At 48.4% G+C, this 13,567-nt stretch overlaps 1 protein-coding gene across 9 annotated transcripts in view; it reads right to left on the bottom strand.

The window, feature by feature from the left end:
- Positions 1 to 13,567, bottom strand: part of ERG (ETS transcription factor ERG) — a 269,120-nt gene that overhangs the window by 60,464 nt on the left and 195,089 nt on the right. For 4 of the 9 annotated variants that reach the window (XM_023238738.2, XM_045036606.1, XM_045036605.1 and 1 more), the window contains one exon: positions 3,473 to 3,690. In XM_023238738.2, the coding sequence (XP_023094506.1) occupies positions 3,473 to 3,690 (218 nt within the window). Of the gene's footprint in view, positions 1 to 3,472; positions 3,691 to 6,295; positions 6,484 to 13,567 lie in introns of those variants that run through there. The other 5 variants (XM_023238739.2, XM_045036608.1, XM_019839379.3 and 2 more) reach the window with 4 other exon arrangements.

The following is a 13,567-nucleotide window of genomic DNA, read 5'->3' as shown; positions in this document are numbered from 1 at the left end:
GCCAGATCTACGTTCCTTGTGATGGAGCTGGTGTGTGTAAATATCACACGGTGGGTCTGCAAAGTGTGCAGCCTGATCCGCAGTCATCTTGTATCCACTCGTCGGGCCCCCAGATGAAACGAGCCTTAGCCACCCTGACGGCCACACAGGCAGCCTGTCGTGTTCTGAACAGCAGGTACTGCCTGGCCGCCCAGCTCTCAGTGGGCGCAAGGTGCCAGTGAACCAACGATCTGATGTACAACACCCTCTACCATTTCCCATCCAGCCGACTGAGCCCCTCAGTACAAGGAACTGGCCACCGGAGGGAATCCTTGGTTTGGAGGTCTGAGAGGAATGGCTCCACCAAGCCCTGCCCGGCACAGAGTCTGGGAACACCAGGTAGGGCCGGTTTCCTGCGTCTACTTGGCCAGGGCATCACGCCCAGTGACTTAAACCACCGCTAATCAAGGTGTTGCTGTAAGGATATTGCATAGATGTTGTTAGCATCTAGAATCCATTGACATTAAATAAAGGCAATTATCCTTCAGAATGTGGGTGGGCCTCGTCTAATCAGTTGAAGGCCTAAAGAGCAGAAAACTGAGCTTCTCCCTAAGGAAGAGGAAGTTCTGCCTCAGGACTGCAGCAGCAGCAACTCCTGCCTGAGTTTTCAGCCCTCCAGCCTGCCCTACAGATCTCAGACTTGACCCACACAACTGCAAGAGCCAATTCCTTACAACAAATCTCTGCAGGGTCTAACCTATTGGTTGTTTTTCTGGAGACTTCAACTGACGCACCGGCCCAGGCACCACACTCAACTCCAGCAGGCACACTGAGCTCTGGAAAGGATGGGCAGGAGCACCGTATTTGTCTCTACTGCAAAGAGGGTCAGTGCATGTCACCCTCCTGTCTTTCCAGAACATTCTTGGGGGTGGGCAACGATGACACTTGGTGACCAGCTGCCGTCTGTGTCATAGCTCCATTCCACAAGGCTTCGGCGGTTCTGGAAGCTCCTCCCTCCCTATATCACGCCAGCCCTGGGTTTTCCATCAAAGAAGCGCACGGACCTTGATCAAAGCTAGATGGAGGCAGCCACGCTCCCTTCACGGACCTGCCCGACATAGCACCGTGGATCCAAGAAGAAGACAAGGGGAGCGACAGGACTGACTTGCCTCCCCCACCAAAACACATCACGGTTTGCTTCCAAAGCTGGAACTGCCTTTAAAAGTTCTGTGATGGGAACATTCTGAGCAATCTTAGACTTTCTGAGGGCCTGAGAGGTACTAAAGCTTCCATTGTTCCCCCACAAGATAACCGTCCAGTTCCTCCCAGAACGATTGCATTTCCCAGAGAAGAGACCCACCTTTGCACCTGATGGGAACCGCCACAGGGCCTGCCCCAGTCAGCTGGGCTGAGGAAGGTGGAAGAAGCTTCCCGGGAGCCCCGTCCTTCTTGGGGACCCCGCCCCTTAGCCAGGCTCAGGGTTCCCGTCCCAAATCCCCGTGGGGACCTCCTTGGGCCGGGAAGGCTGGCCCACGGCCCCGGCCGGGCAGAAAATGGACGCTGGCTACAGAGAGGAAGCACAGGCCCGCCCCAGGGGAAATGGTGTCCACTTCTCCCACAAGACAGCAGGCTTCTTCTATTTACATATTTTGTTAAATTCACAAATAGCACCGGAAGAATAAGAGAAGGTTTCGTTTCTCCAACACCGTCCTCACCTCCCCACTCGGTCTCCTTCTGGGGCTGCTGAATCCAGCCTGGCAATTCCCAGCGCTGGTCGCAGGCCAGGCTCCTGGCAACATGGGCTAGGGCACGGCTCGCTCCACTTTTTGCTGCCTGGAAATCGTCTCAGTGCCCTTTGCCCGAAGTGTTCTCGCTCTCTCTCCCTCTCTCTCCCATACTCAGTGTCTCCCTAACACAGCCTTGCTCTAACACACACGTACGCACGCACACACACATGCACGCACGTGGTGATGTATTCCTTGCAGGTAGAAAGCAGCCTTGGAAGAAGTGCTACGTACTCAGGGCTCACAGCAGGACGACCAGTTAACGAGCAGGGGAAACATCCTATCAGACGGATAGGTTTACTGTGAAATAGTCACACGTAACCGTCAACTGGCCGGGCCAGGACTCCGCTATCCTGGACCCTCTGACGGCATTTTCTACCAGGGTCCTTTTGTCCTCGTGGGCGTCTAGAAATTACTGCCTTGCCGGGCCTATCTTGGCTTGAATTCCACTTAAAGGACCAGCTTCGTAGCAAGATTCAACATCAGAGCTATCTTCCCCCTCTTCCAGAAGAAGCGAGACGCACAGAGTGAACGGGCTTCTCGGAGCCGAGGAAAACTCTTGCCGTCTCCCATCTCCCTGTCTGGCACGTCAGCCACACTGCGGACATTCTCTCTAAGGCCCTGTGACTTGGCACTTTCATCAACTAGGGGTTGACGCAATGGTTTCCAGTGCTTATAAAACATGACAATTATAAAAAGCGCATTTAGCATTGAAATATACGTGAAGCAAAAAGGGGGCCTGTTATGGGCGCCGCGGAGTGGAAAATGCACTGGGTGTGGAGTCAGACGCCCTTGGTTTGAATCCAATTGCTCGAAGCTGGGATCTCAGGTTAGCCAGAAAATGCCTGAGCCTCAGTTTCCTCATCCATCAGATGGGGACAAGCATTCCTCACAAGGCTGCTTGGAGCATTCACAGCTCGCTGGCTGTACAGGGGCTTTGCGCGTTAACAAAGCACCAGAAAACGTGAGCCGTTCTTAGGACTCTACGTCAGATCATGCGGCATCTAAAGGAAATTATCCTTTCTTTGTCCCGGGATCTTACGTTCTTTCCGAATACGCGTGGGGTATCGCGTCGCAATGGAAGTCAACTTTACTTTTCAAAACCGCGTCTGATGAAACGCTTTTGGGCACCAGGCGCACGGTCCCGCATTCGATAACATATGCGGTGAGACAGCGGCAGTGACAAAGTCAGGAAAGGGAGTACTTCACGTGTGCCGCCAGAACTTGGCTTCAAGCGTAAGGAAAGGCGAGAAGCAACGGCGCGCACCAAGAAGGCAGGGGTGGAGCGCGTATGAACTAGACCCACCAGCCAAGTCATATGGCCCGGACGTCACGCCGCACTGCCTGGCCACTAGCTCACACTCTCCCTCCATAAAAACATAAGCCGGCATTATTTTCCGGGCAATAAAACCCTCAGAGATGAATTCTGCCATATGTGGGCGCGGCCCCCCTCCCGCAGAGCCCTCGTGCCTGGGAAACAGAATCCAGCACATCTTCAAAGGGAGCTCTTGGTAAATATACTACCCGTTTTACAACCTCTAGCCTTCACGCAAACCACTGGAGAACACATTTTCTCAGCCCGGCCCGATGTTACCGCGCAAGGGCCTCACTCGCGGCCACGATCCTTGGAGAAGCGCGACTCATCTGCCTCTTCCAGGGGCAGGAAAACAGCGAAGTCGGGGAGAAGAGGGGCAGGGGCGTCTCCTTACCTTGAGCCGTTCACCTGGTTAGGGTTACACTCCATCTTGACGGTGACCCTGGCTGGAGGTTGAGACAGCCAGTCCTGCTGAGGGACGCGGGGGCTCATCTTGGATGTCTGTCCATAGTCGCCGGAGGAGGACGCGGTCATGTCCGTCTTGGCCAGGTGTGGTGTTCCGTAGGCACACTCGAACAATGACTGGTCCTCGCTCACGACCGATAGCGCTTCCTGAATGCCCAAAGAAACACACGTTCAGGACGCGCCAAAGGACAGTCACGCTTCAAAGGGCTGCTGGCTTGCGAGCCATTTCTAACTGGGACCACATTTTAGGTAGTTGTCGTGGTGTCCATTTCTACCTTTGAGAAGAAAAAAGTAGCTGGGTTTCTTCCCTCCCGACCGCAGCAGTTGGAAGCGGCCGGCCCAGAAAAACTTTCCTGCGGGTCTCCCAGCATCTCCGGCCTGACTGCCACAGTGCAGATAATACCCACTTTAATCTCAACTCAAGGAAGTTGAATTTCAAAGGTCTTAGAAGACATCCAATTGCTTGTGTCATTATTTGACAAATGCAATCTATAATTCAAGCAGACAGGGTACAGAATGGTCATGGAGATTAAAAAAAAGAAATGTGATGGAGAACACCTAAGCATCTGGCGAAATTGCCACATTCCCAGGAGGTTTCCAAGAGGAGACGCTTAGAAGAAAAGTAAAGGGAAGTGGGGCACCGAAGGACGAACGGACAAAGGTACGAATTTTTCCACTTCGAAGTTATTAGCTGAAATGGAGTTTCGAGCAGTGTTTCCATGATGGCGAACATCTGGATGATAAATGAACCAGAAAAAAAAAAAAAAAAAAAGCTCTGAATTATCCAGATGCCTCCAAATACCAGGATGTTTAAAATATCTGGGATCACTGACGAGCTCTTTTTCTCCCTTATTTTCTATTAAGATCTTTGGTCCTTTGTGTGATTTGGTGCAAAGAAATAGAAAATATTCGTCATTGTTGGACCATTCTTGTGGGGCTTTAAGTCAAACAAGTGGCTGGCCTATGGCTACGCGTATATCCTATTCGCCAGACCGGCAAAGGCCAATTAGATCTGGAAATTTCAACTGCTTGAATGATACACCGTGCTGCAGAAGGAATTATGGGACAATCCAATTTTGGTTTCTCTAACAGAAACAAGAAATCCATGGGATACCTCATTTGTATTTCAGTCCTTGGGCATCCACAGTTATCGTTATCGACTGGCCAGAAGCAAATGCTGTTTGGGTCATACATTATTTTAAAGAAAAAATGGAAATTTTAGGGGTGCCTGGGTGGCTGAGCCGCTTAAGCGTCCGACTTAGGTCGCTCAGGTCATGATCTCATGGTTTGTGAGTTCGAGCCCCACATCGGGCTCGCTGCTGTCAGTGCAGAACCCACTTCAGATCTTCTGTCCTCCACTCTATGTCTGCCCCTCTCCCCATGTGCTCTCTCTGTCTCTCTCTTTCAAAACAATAAATAAATAAATAAATAAATAAATAAATAAATAAATAAATAAAGAATCAAGAAATAAACATTTTTTAAAAATGGACATCTTGGGACCTGGGGGGACAGTGGAGACTTTAGTCCCAACTGCTCATCCCCAAATGAGAGAATCTGAGGTCCAGAAAAGTCCAGAACTCACCTCAAAGGGAGCTGTGGAATTAGGGATAGATCGGACTTGTGTTTTACCTTCCACTGCCTCAGCCTACGACGATGCCTTTCTTACATCTCTCGGTTTGGGATACTGTTTACGTTAGCACTCCCTTATTCTTCTTCGAGTTGGTATTTCAGTAAATAAGGCCGCTCCCTGTTAGTAACAGAGACTTAGGAGGCAGCTTTTCGAAGATACAGACCTACCTCCTTGCAGAAGTATCAGGATTATTAGAGAACACGTGTAATTTCACAAAGCACCCCTCCCCACCCCGTGTGCACTCTGCCACCCGAGGACTAACCTCACAAGCACATGAACTTCGTTGCCCGACAACGCTGAGCTACGAATCAGCGAGTAGGAAGAACTAGCAGCAACAAACTCAGCGCTCTGGCCGTCAGAGTGGTGGCCAGGTGCCTGTGCCTATATACACCCCACCACTCCCCACTTCTCAAAAATCCCTAGAATCACAGCTTGCGGGGCAAGAGTCAGCTGGCGGTGAAAACAGTAACACAAAATGTACACAAGGACAGCTCGCGCCCGCCAGACGGCCACAATCGGACACGAGGGAGGAACAACAACAACAGAAAGGTAAGGCATCTTGAATCCACAGAAAAACCAAACACGTCAACAATAGACAACAGCGACACGAGACAGCAGCTCCAAAGCTCTGGGCACCGGAGACGTCCAGGGGGACCCGAATTACATGGCTCTCTCTTCTGGTCCCAAGGGAGGGTAAAGGAATCTCACGACTCAAAATTCACAGATGTGGCCTTACAAGTAAAATCAGCACCACGGGCTTAGCGTTGTAGTGATATTTTCAAAAAGACATCAATCCCAGCATCTTCTATAATTTCTGCAAAACTGAGTCTCCCCTCCCATAGCAGCACTTGGACAGAAAGGGTTCGCATGGTCAGAACAGGAAACGAGGCCGACGCCTGCCCCCCTCTCCCGCCTGGTCCCACAGACAAGACCCAGTTCAAGACCCAGTGCAAGGTTAGCGTCGGCTCCCCGGTGAAGAGAAACATGAATAAACGTGTGATTCGTATCAGAACTCGGCAGAAACAGGTGGGGGAGGAGGGACGGGCTAGGTTTTAAATTACAAGCGAGAAAGAAAGAGGTTGTGCCGACAAAAAGAGTCACAGCGTCAAAATATGAGTATACCTCCGAGATAAAGTAGAGTAGGGCTTCCCGTGACCAAACAAATGCGGCGTAAGATTTTAAAAAGTGGATCAAACTAGAAGAACTAAGACAAGGCTCCAGTGTGTGTTTGGAGAGGCAGGAACCCATTCTCACATCTGGCAAAGCATTATTTCAGCACATGGTTTTCTAAAGAAAGAAATCAAAGTTAATTGAGATCGATTTAGGGGAAGGAAAAAAAAAACTTACAAAAGCCAAAGATAAGGGAGACACACATCTTTTCCTCATATCTTAAAGTTCTCCTCAAAGTTCACATTGCATAAAAAATGAGAAAGGTGGTGCAATTCGGAATATCAAAGGTTGCTTTTGTTCACTAGAGGAGAAAGAGCCCCAAAGTGAGGGAGGTTCAGGATAGGCATTTCAAGAAGGGTGAAATCGAAGCCACATTCTGGAAAGAGAGAGCGATAAAAACGCAGGCCCCGAAGTTATTATAACTGGACCAAGACCGCCAAACACCTAGAATTAAGGAAGGTGAGGAAAAGGAAACAGAATCAATCTCTCTTCCTGTCTCTCGGTCTCTCTGTCTCTGTCTGTCTGTCTGTCTCTCTCTCTCTCTCTCTCTCTCTCTCTCACACACACACACACACACGCCCATGTAGCACATTTTCGCAACAGGAGAGTAAAAAGAGGCCAAAGGCTGGTTGTCAGAGACCCCCTTCGACAAGGATCGTCACTAAAAGTAACCGCCTTTTAGAAGAAAACAAGCAAGAGACACTACAGACCAGCAGTGTTTCTTTGTCCATCCATTTGACTTAGTGACATCGTCCCTTTGGCTCGGTGTGAATGACAAAGGCTGATGTGAAGGATTCGCCCCCTCCCTGCTTGGCGGCTCTGGGACTTCAAAGAGGGAGAGGATCTCGCCCGGCAGGATTAAAACCAGAACAGAGCTCTGAACACAGGCTGGTAACCAGGAACACATGAGTCCCTCAACTCCAGCTCCGCAAGGGACTCCTGGCCTTGGCTGACGCTGTCCCTGCTTCCCTCCTCGTCCGTGGCCACCTCACCTACCTACCTGCCTACCTGCCTGGGGTGTCAGGAGATGCCTTAGTTAACATGCATAGGCTATGCTCTCAGAACGTTCGGGCAGCCGCGGGACTTGGGGACCGCTCGGGTTGCCTTATAACGGAGAACTCAAAAAAAAAAGTCAAAACCTGGCAGAAATGTGGCATAATAATTTAATATGCCTGCCTCTATGTTACTATAAAAAGAGCTGAACTTTAGATTGGTGTGTGGGGGTGTTTTCTCTGTGGCTCCAGGAAAGTTGGGATATTCCAATGTGGCAAGTGACACACGACCAACCTCGTTTTTTACTAACTTATGAGACGCACATAAATTCTAAGCAAATTGCCCCCGAATTAAAGGTAGTGCTGTATTAGGGCTACGGTGTTTATTTCAAATGAATGTACTCAATGCACCAATAACATACGAGGACCACTCTTTTGGAGTTTGGTCATGGGCTAAGAGTCAACTGATCATTCCAGAAGCTGGGGAGTTCTCACCCAGATGATATTTCATAGTGTGAGCCTAAAATTCGATCTGTCTTCTTTAAAAACATTTTTTAATGTTTTCATTTTTGAGACAGAGAGAGAGAAAGAGAGAGAGAGCGCACATGACCCGGGGAGGGACAGAGAGAGGTGAAGCCACAGGATCCGAAGCAGGTTCCCGGCTCCAGGCTCCGAGCTGTCAGCACAGAGCCTGACGCGGGGCTCGAACTCACGGCCCATGAGATCATGACCTGAGCCTAAGTTGGATGCTTAACTGACCGAGCCACCCAGGCGCCCCACGCTTTATTTTCAAGTAACTAGATTTGGGTACGGCAAAGGATCCAAATGCTTATGTTCAAAAGATAATAATGAAAAGTGGAATGTACTTTGTAAGCGCACTAACATTTTCAGCAGAAGACATCAGGGATCCTGAAACAGATGCATTCCTTTCTCTACCAGATGAGTATTTTGAGAGGCTCCTACATTTCAAGTAAAAGAATTAGAAAATAAGGCCTGGGCTCCTCTTTGCTTCTAATTTTGTGACCCCCCCCATCCCCCCACGAGGGTTAAAAGTACTACATTGTTAATCCAGAGAACCCAACATACTTAGGTTGTCATGAAATCTGGGAGTGAGTCACAGGATGATCAGCCCTCCTCCATAACCGAAGCAAGCGAGACAGAGAGACAAGTCCTTACGTGGTTTTCAAAAATCCAAGAAACATCCAGAACTCAGTGTCCACAGAACTGGATTCCCAAACCCATGTCTCTCCGGCTTCCTCAAGTGTCATGTGCCTCCAGGAGTTAGGAAAAACAAGTGGAAAACGTAAGTGAAACAAACACGCTAAATAAGATTACGGTCGTGCCTTGGAGAACATTCTCAACGAAGTTCTTGCTGTCACAACCCAGTGTCCGTTCCAGGAAGCCAGTGTCATCTGAAATCAGGAGCCAGTCTTTTCCACGGGGGTTCTCAAACCCGCTGCACCCCAATACAAAACTCTTCCTTCAGCGTCTCCCACACAGAGCCAAGCAGAATTTGGGGCATCCCGTAACTCCACACCCTGCAAGGAGTGTGGTATCTTCTGGCCACTTTTCTCTGGATTCACAAACAGCTGCTCCATCACAAAATAACCAGGTTGCCCTGGGAATGAAGCGCTCTGCATGCACATTCTTTTAAGCCCTATGCCACTGACTACACCGTTTTCCACATTTTCCCAGCTCTGAAATCTGGATGCATCTTACAGTCAACGGCATGCCGCTGGCTTGCTTACTCATGTCTTTCCCCTTGGTGGCAGACGAAATGTTGGTTCATTTTATAACCAGTGCCATCTTAAATTTATGAAACATGGTCATTCAGTTCTGACAGCAACCCCGTAAGGTCAACCGTCACTCACGCCCCAGGACAAGAAACCAGGCCTGAGAAGAAGAGGGACGTCAGTAAGGAGGGCCAAGTAGAGGCAGGGTCTGGGGCTCTGGGGAGAATCTCTCCCCAAAGCTGCACCCTCACCACTGCCCGGATGTCCGAGAAGGAAGGAAGGCTGGGCTAATGGAGGCCACGTGCAGAGCGCGTCCCTACCCGGTCTTGTCACGGCCGTCGAAAGAGCAGGGCTGCTATCACAGTAAGAGATGGGACCACCTAGAAAGAGAGAGGCTATAGAGGGACTCAGTGGGAGAGGGTGAAGAAATAAATGCCCAGAATCTCACGATTTATGACGGAATTAAAGCATCAGGAGAGGAAAGGAACCCTCTACATACAAAAGGCTCTCCCATGAGCTTAAAAGCTATGCAGCAACAGGCCCCAGATGCATTTCAGTATTTCTTTTCTTTTTGCTAATGTTTATTTATTTTTGAAAGAGAGAGAGAGAGAGAGAGAGGGACAAAGTGTGAGTGGAAAAGGAGCAGAGAGAGAGGGAGACACAGAATCCGAAGCAGGCTTCAGGCTCCGATCTGTCAGCACAGAGCCCGATGCGGGGCTCGAACTGGCGAACCGTGAGATCACGACCTGAGCCGAAATCGGACGCTTAACCGACTGAGCCGCCCAGGCGCCCCCATTTCAGTATTTCTTAGATAATCAACAGAGCTGTTGTTTTCTTTGGTTAATCATATTATTCAGACTTAAACTGAGGGCCATGTATCGGGACGCGTGCATCCTGGGTAGATGCCTGACTTCTCTTGGTGGATAATACACAGGAAAAACAGGGCAAGTAGGAACCCCATTTATAAATACGCTACAGCCAGCAGCACGTGGTGGCCTTGTATGGGTGTCTAGAGACCTAATGGTATTGGAAAACTCTTACTAGGTTGTCTCAAGCCCGATTGTGTATAGCTTCTCTTCAAGGCAGACCCCCTGCCATAGATGCTTCTGGAAAGTCACTTCCTGCTCACATTTGGGAGGGAAAAAAGCAACAGTACACTTAGAGAAGACCTCCACCACCACCTCCCACCATCATTCACCCAACACCCACATACCAATCGCGTAGAAAGACTTATTCTGAATGTGTATGTTTTTGCATTCAGATACAGCCAACATCTCGTGTCATAAGAAGCTTCATCTGACCAGTGGGCCTTTTCATTATGACACACACAAGAAGCCAAGCATGAAGTTACAGATGGGGGTGAAGCACTGTTGCCCTCTCCTGATATTCTTTTTAACTCTTCGGTGCGGGAAACATTAAAACCATATATTAAACGCAGCATCTAGCTCTGTGTCACGTTTTTCTCATTTAACACATTGCTATTTGAGTCCTTCGAAAAATATAAAAAATCTTGGATTAACCTCAAAGGGAACATGCACGTAGGCAAACGAAGTCCATTTGAAGAGCGTATTTCTCCAACATGGTGTTGTTTCAGTATCAGACAAGTTGACAACATGTGATACCAGCTCGAGACCCAGGACTGGGGTGGAGATAGGGAGATTCATCCAGATGTGTGTATACACGCTGACACACACAGATATACACCCACCTATCCGTCTCCAATCCATCCACCCATCCATCCACCCATCTATCTCCTAACATTATCATTAGTCACAGGGCACATGAAAAAGACTTTCACATATTCCTCATCTCTCAGAAGACTCATGGGGCAGATGTTGCATAGATGACACAGAGAACCTGAACTCTCTCTTTTCCATCTTTCCTCATTCCTTCCTTTCTCGTCTAGAAGGTGCCTCCCTCTGTTCGGCATATCCCTTCAGAAAACACTGAGCTAGAGACGGCCCCCTCAGGACCCCCTGTAGAATTTCCCTGCTCTGAACTCGCTGGATTTCTCTTCGGCTCTGGGCAGGTCTAAGGTGACCCCGGGAATTCTCTTTGCTCAGATACCTGTCTCCCAGCTCCCACATTTATTAAAATATAAGCATTTTCAGGGCGGGATCAATTATACATTCGTTACTAGCATCAAAAGAGCTTCTTAACATCACGTTTGCTGATGTTCATATTAACCATCAAAGTCATGAAATCAGGGCGTCTGGGCGGCTCAGTCCATTAAGTGTCCGACTTTGCTTAGGTCATGATCTCACAGTTTGTGGGTTCGAGCCCGCATTGGGGTCTGTGCTGACAGCTCGGAGCCTGGAGCCTGCTTCAGATTCTGTGTCGCCTTCTCTCTCTCTCTGCCCCTCCCCGCTCTCACTCTGTCTCTCAAAAATAAATCAAAAAAAAAAGTTTTTAAAAGTCATGAAATTATATTACAGCCCAATCATAATGCAGTAAGTGGGGTCCCAAAACTTCTATCCCATCGCAATGAGGGATCCACGTTTGTGAGATCAATGGATTTTGCATCCAACGGCCAGGAATCCAGAGGCTAACCGTCCCTGGCAACACATCTGTAGTCACCCGCACGGAGCATCGCAGGGTCTTGCCTTAAATCTGCGGAGGCATAAACTGGGGACCCTATGTAGCCAGGCACATACAAATAAAATAAGGCTTACTGGAAATTAAAATCTCCAACGCAACAGAGAAGCATTCATTGCGGAGCAGAAATCCTAGAAATATTGTGGAAGACCAGAGCTTTGCAGAAAGACTTCAGAGAAATAATAGTTAGGTCTCACGCAACGAAGACTAGATTTCAGCGAACCTTGAGGAATCAGAAACCCGGCACACATAATTTTAAAATGACTTCTGTTTCCTTGCCCAGGGCTGTGCAGGATGCCCTCTGAAACATCGGAGAGAACTGAAGGAGACTCTTTCTGTCAGCAACGGAAGGGTGAAGGGTGCATGGTTTCAGATGTGCAGGAGTTGCGTCCTGAAGACTGACCACCCAGCCCAAGGGTGGAGTTGACTACAGTATCTGGAGCGTTCTTATCACAAAAACAAACAAATAAAGAGGGAGGGAGGAAACTTTTTGGGGCGACGGATGCATTTGTGGCGGAGACTGTGGTGGTGGTTTCATTGGTGGATACTCTTCTTGGACTCATTAAGTTGTACACGTGAAATACGTATGGCTTTCTGCATGTTAATCAAGCCTCAATAAAAAGGTTAAGAAAAAAAAAAAGGAACAATGTGTAAGTGATGTTAATAGCTTCTTTGTTCTCCTACAGAGAAACGTATTTTTTCCCATAGGCTTCTTTCCTTCTTTAGAGATGAACTAAAAGTATAAAAACATGTGTGGAAGCATCCTGTTTATAAGTTTTAGGTCGGAGGAAATGCAAAGATCACCATGACTGCCCCTGTAGACCTCCTGCGCCCCCTGAGTTTGGTGGGGCTGGCGTTCGATGTTCCTTTTTGTTTTCCTAATCACTGCCGTCACCTAACGGTCAGAGGATATGCATCCAAAGCCTTCATCTTATTTTTATCTAGTTTTACTTTTCGGTAATCCATTGGCGATGAAAAGAGAACTTTGGGAACCGCTTCCTGCTCCAACTGCCACAAGGAGCTTGCTGAGAGCTTGTTAGAGATGCAGATTCTGGTCCCCAGCCCTGCGAACAGTCCACTCCACAACATGGGCATACTACATCCTCACATGGGCAAGTTCAAATACAGCTGCCTCACCCTTGTCGGAGTCTCGATTGTTTCAACTGTAAAGACGGCATTAATCACAGCTGCCCACCTTCCAACCAGGGATGTTAACTGGACTCGGTGAGCTAGGATGTGGGAAAGGTTTTATAAACTTTCCTATTATGTTTCAATTATTATCACATTCTAGAAAGTCGACGAGACTGACCCAAATGCTCCACGTGGTTCAAGCCGTGGTTTGGATTACCCATTCCTAGTCATGTGGTTCTAACAAGCCAGATGCCCGAAAAGTATAAAGTCTCTTACGTGTAAGTAGTCACTTCTCTTTGTAAAAACTAGTTTTGAAAGTCATGTGCCTTTATCTCACGGGGGGAGAGCACAAGCTAACACCTCTTCTTTTGATGTTAAGAGGACATTAGTCACTCTAGCCCCATGTGATTTCACCTTTTTGGTCCCTGATCAGTTCTTGCAGAGTTTTCAGTTGTAGTTCTACATTAGTTTGTTTGGTATTAATAAAACACAAGCTTCGTGTGAGAAGGGATCTGGGTCTTCTGGTCAAAACTGTAGCCTCAGCTTCTGGTACATTCCTTGGCATGCTGTTGGCATTCTTTATATGATGACTAAATGAATGGATGGGTGAATGGATGAATAGATAAATGCACAGGTGGGTGGGTGGATGGATAGATGGATAGATGGGTGGATGGATAGATGGATGGATGGATGGATGGATGGATGGATGGATGGATGGTGGATAGATAGATGGATGGATGGGTGGATGGATGAATGGAAATACCATGTTCTTA

The sequence above is a fragment of the Felis catus genome, chromosome C2 (genome assembly GCF_018350175.1).
Source record: "Felis catus isolate Fca126 chromosome C2, F.catus_Fca126_mat1.0, whole genome shotgun sequence".
Taxonomy (NCBI): Eukaryota; Metazoa; Chordata; class Mammalia; order Carnivora; family Felidae; genus Felis; species Felis catus.
This window is presented reverse-complemented; position numbering and strand designations above follow the sequence as displayed.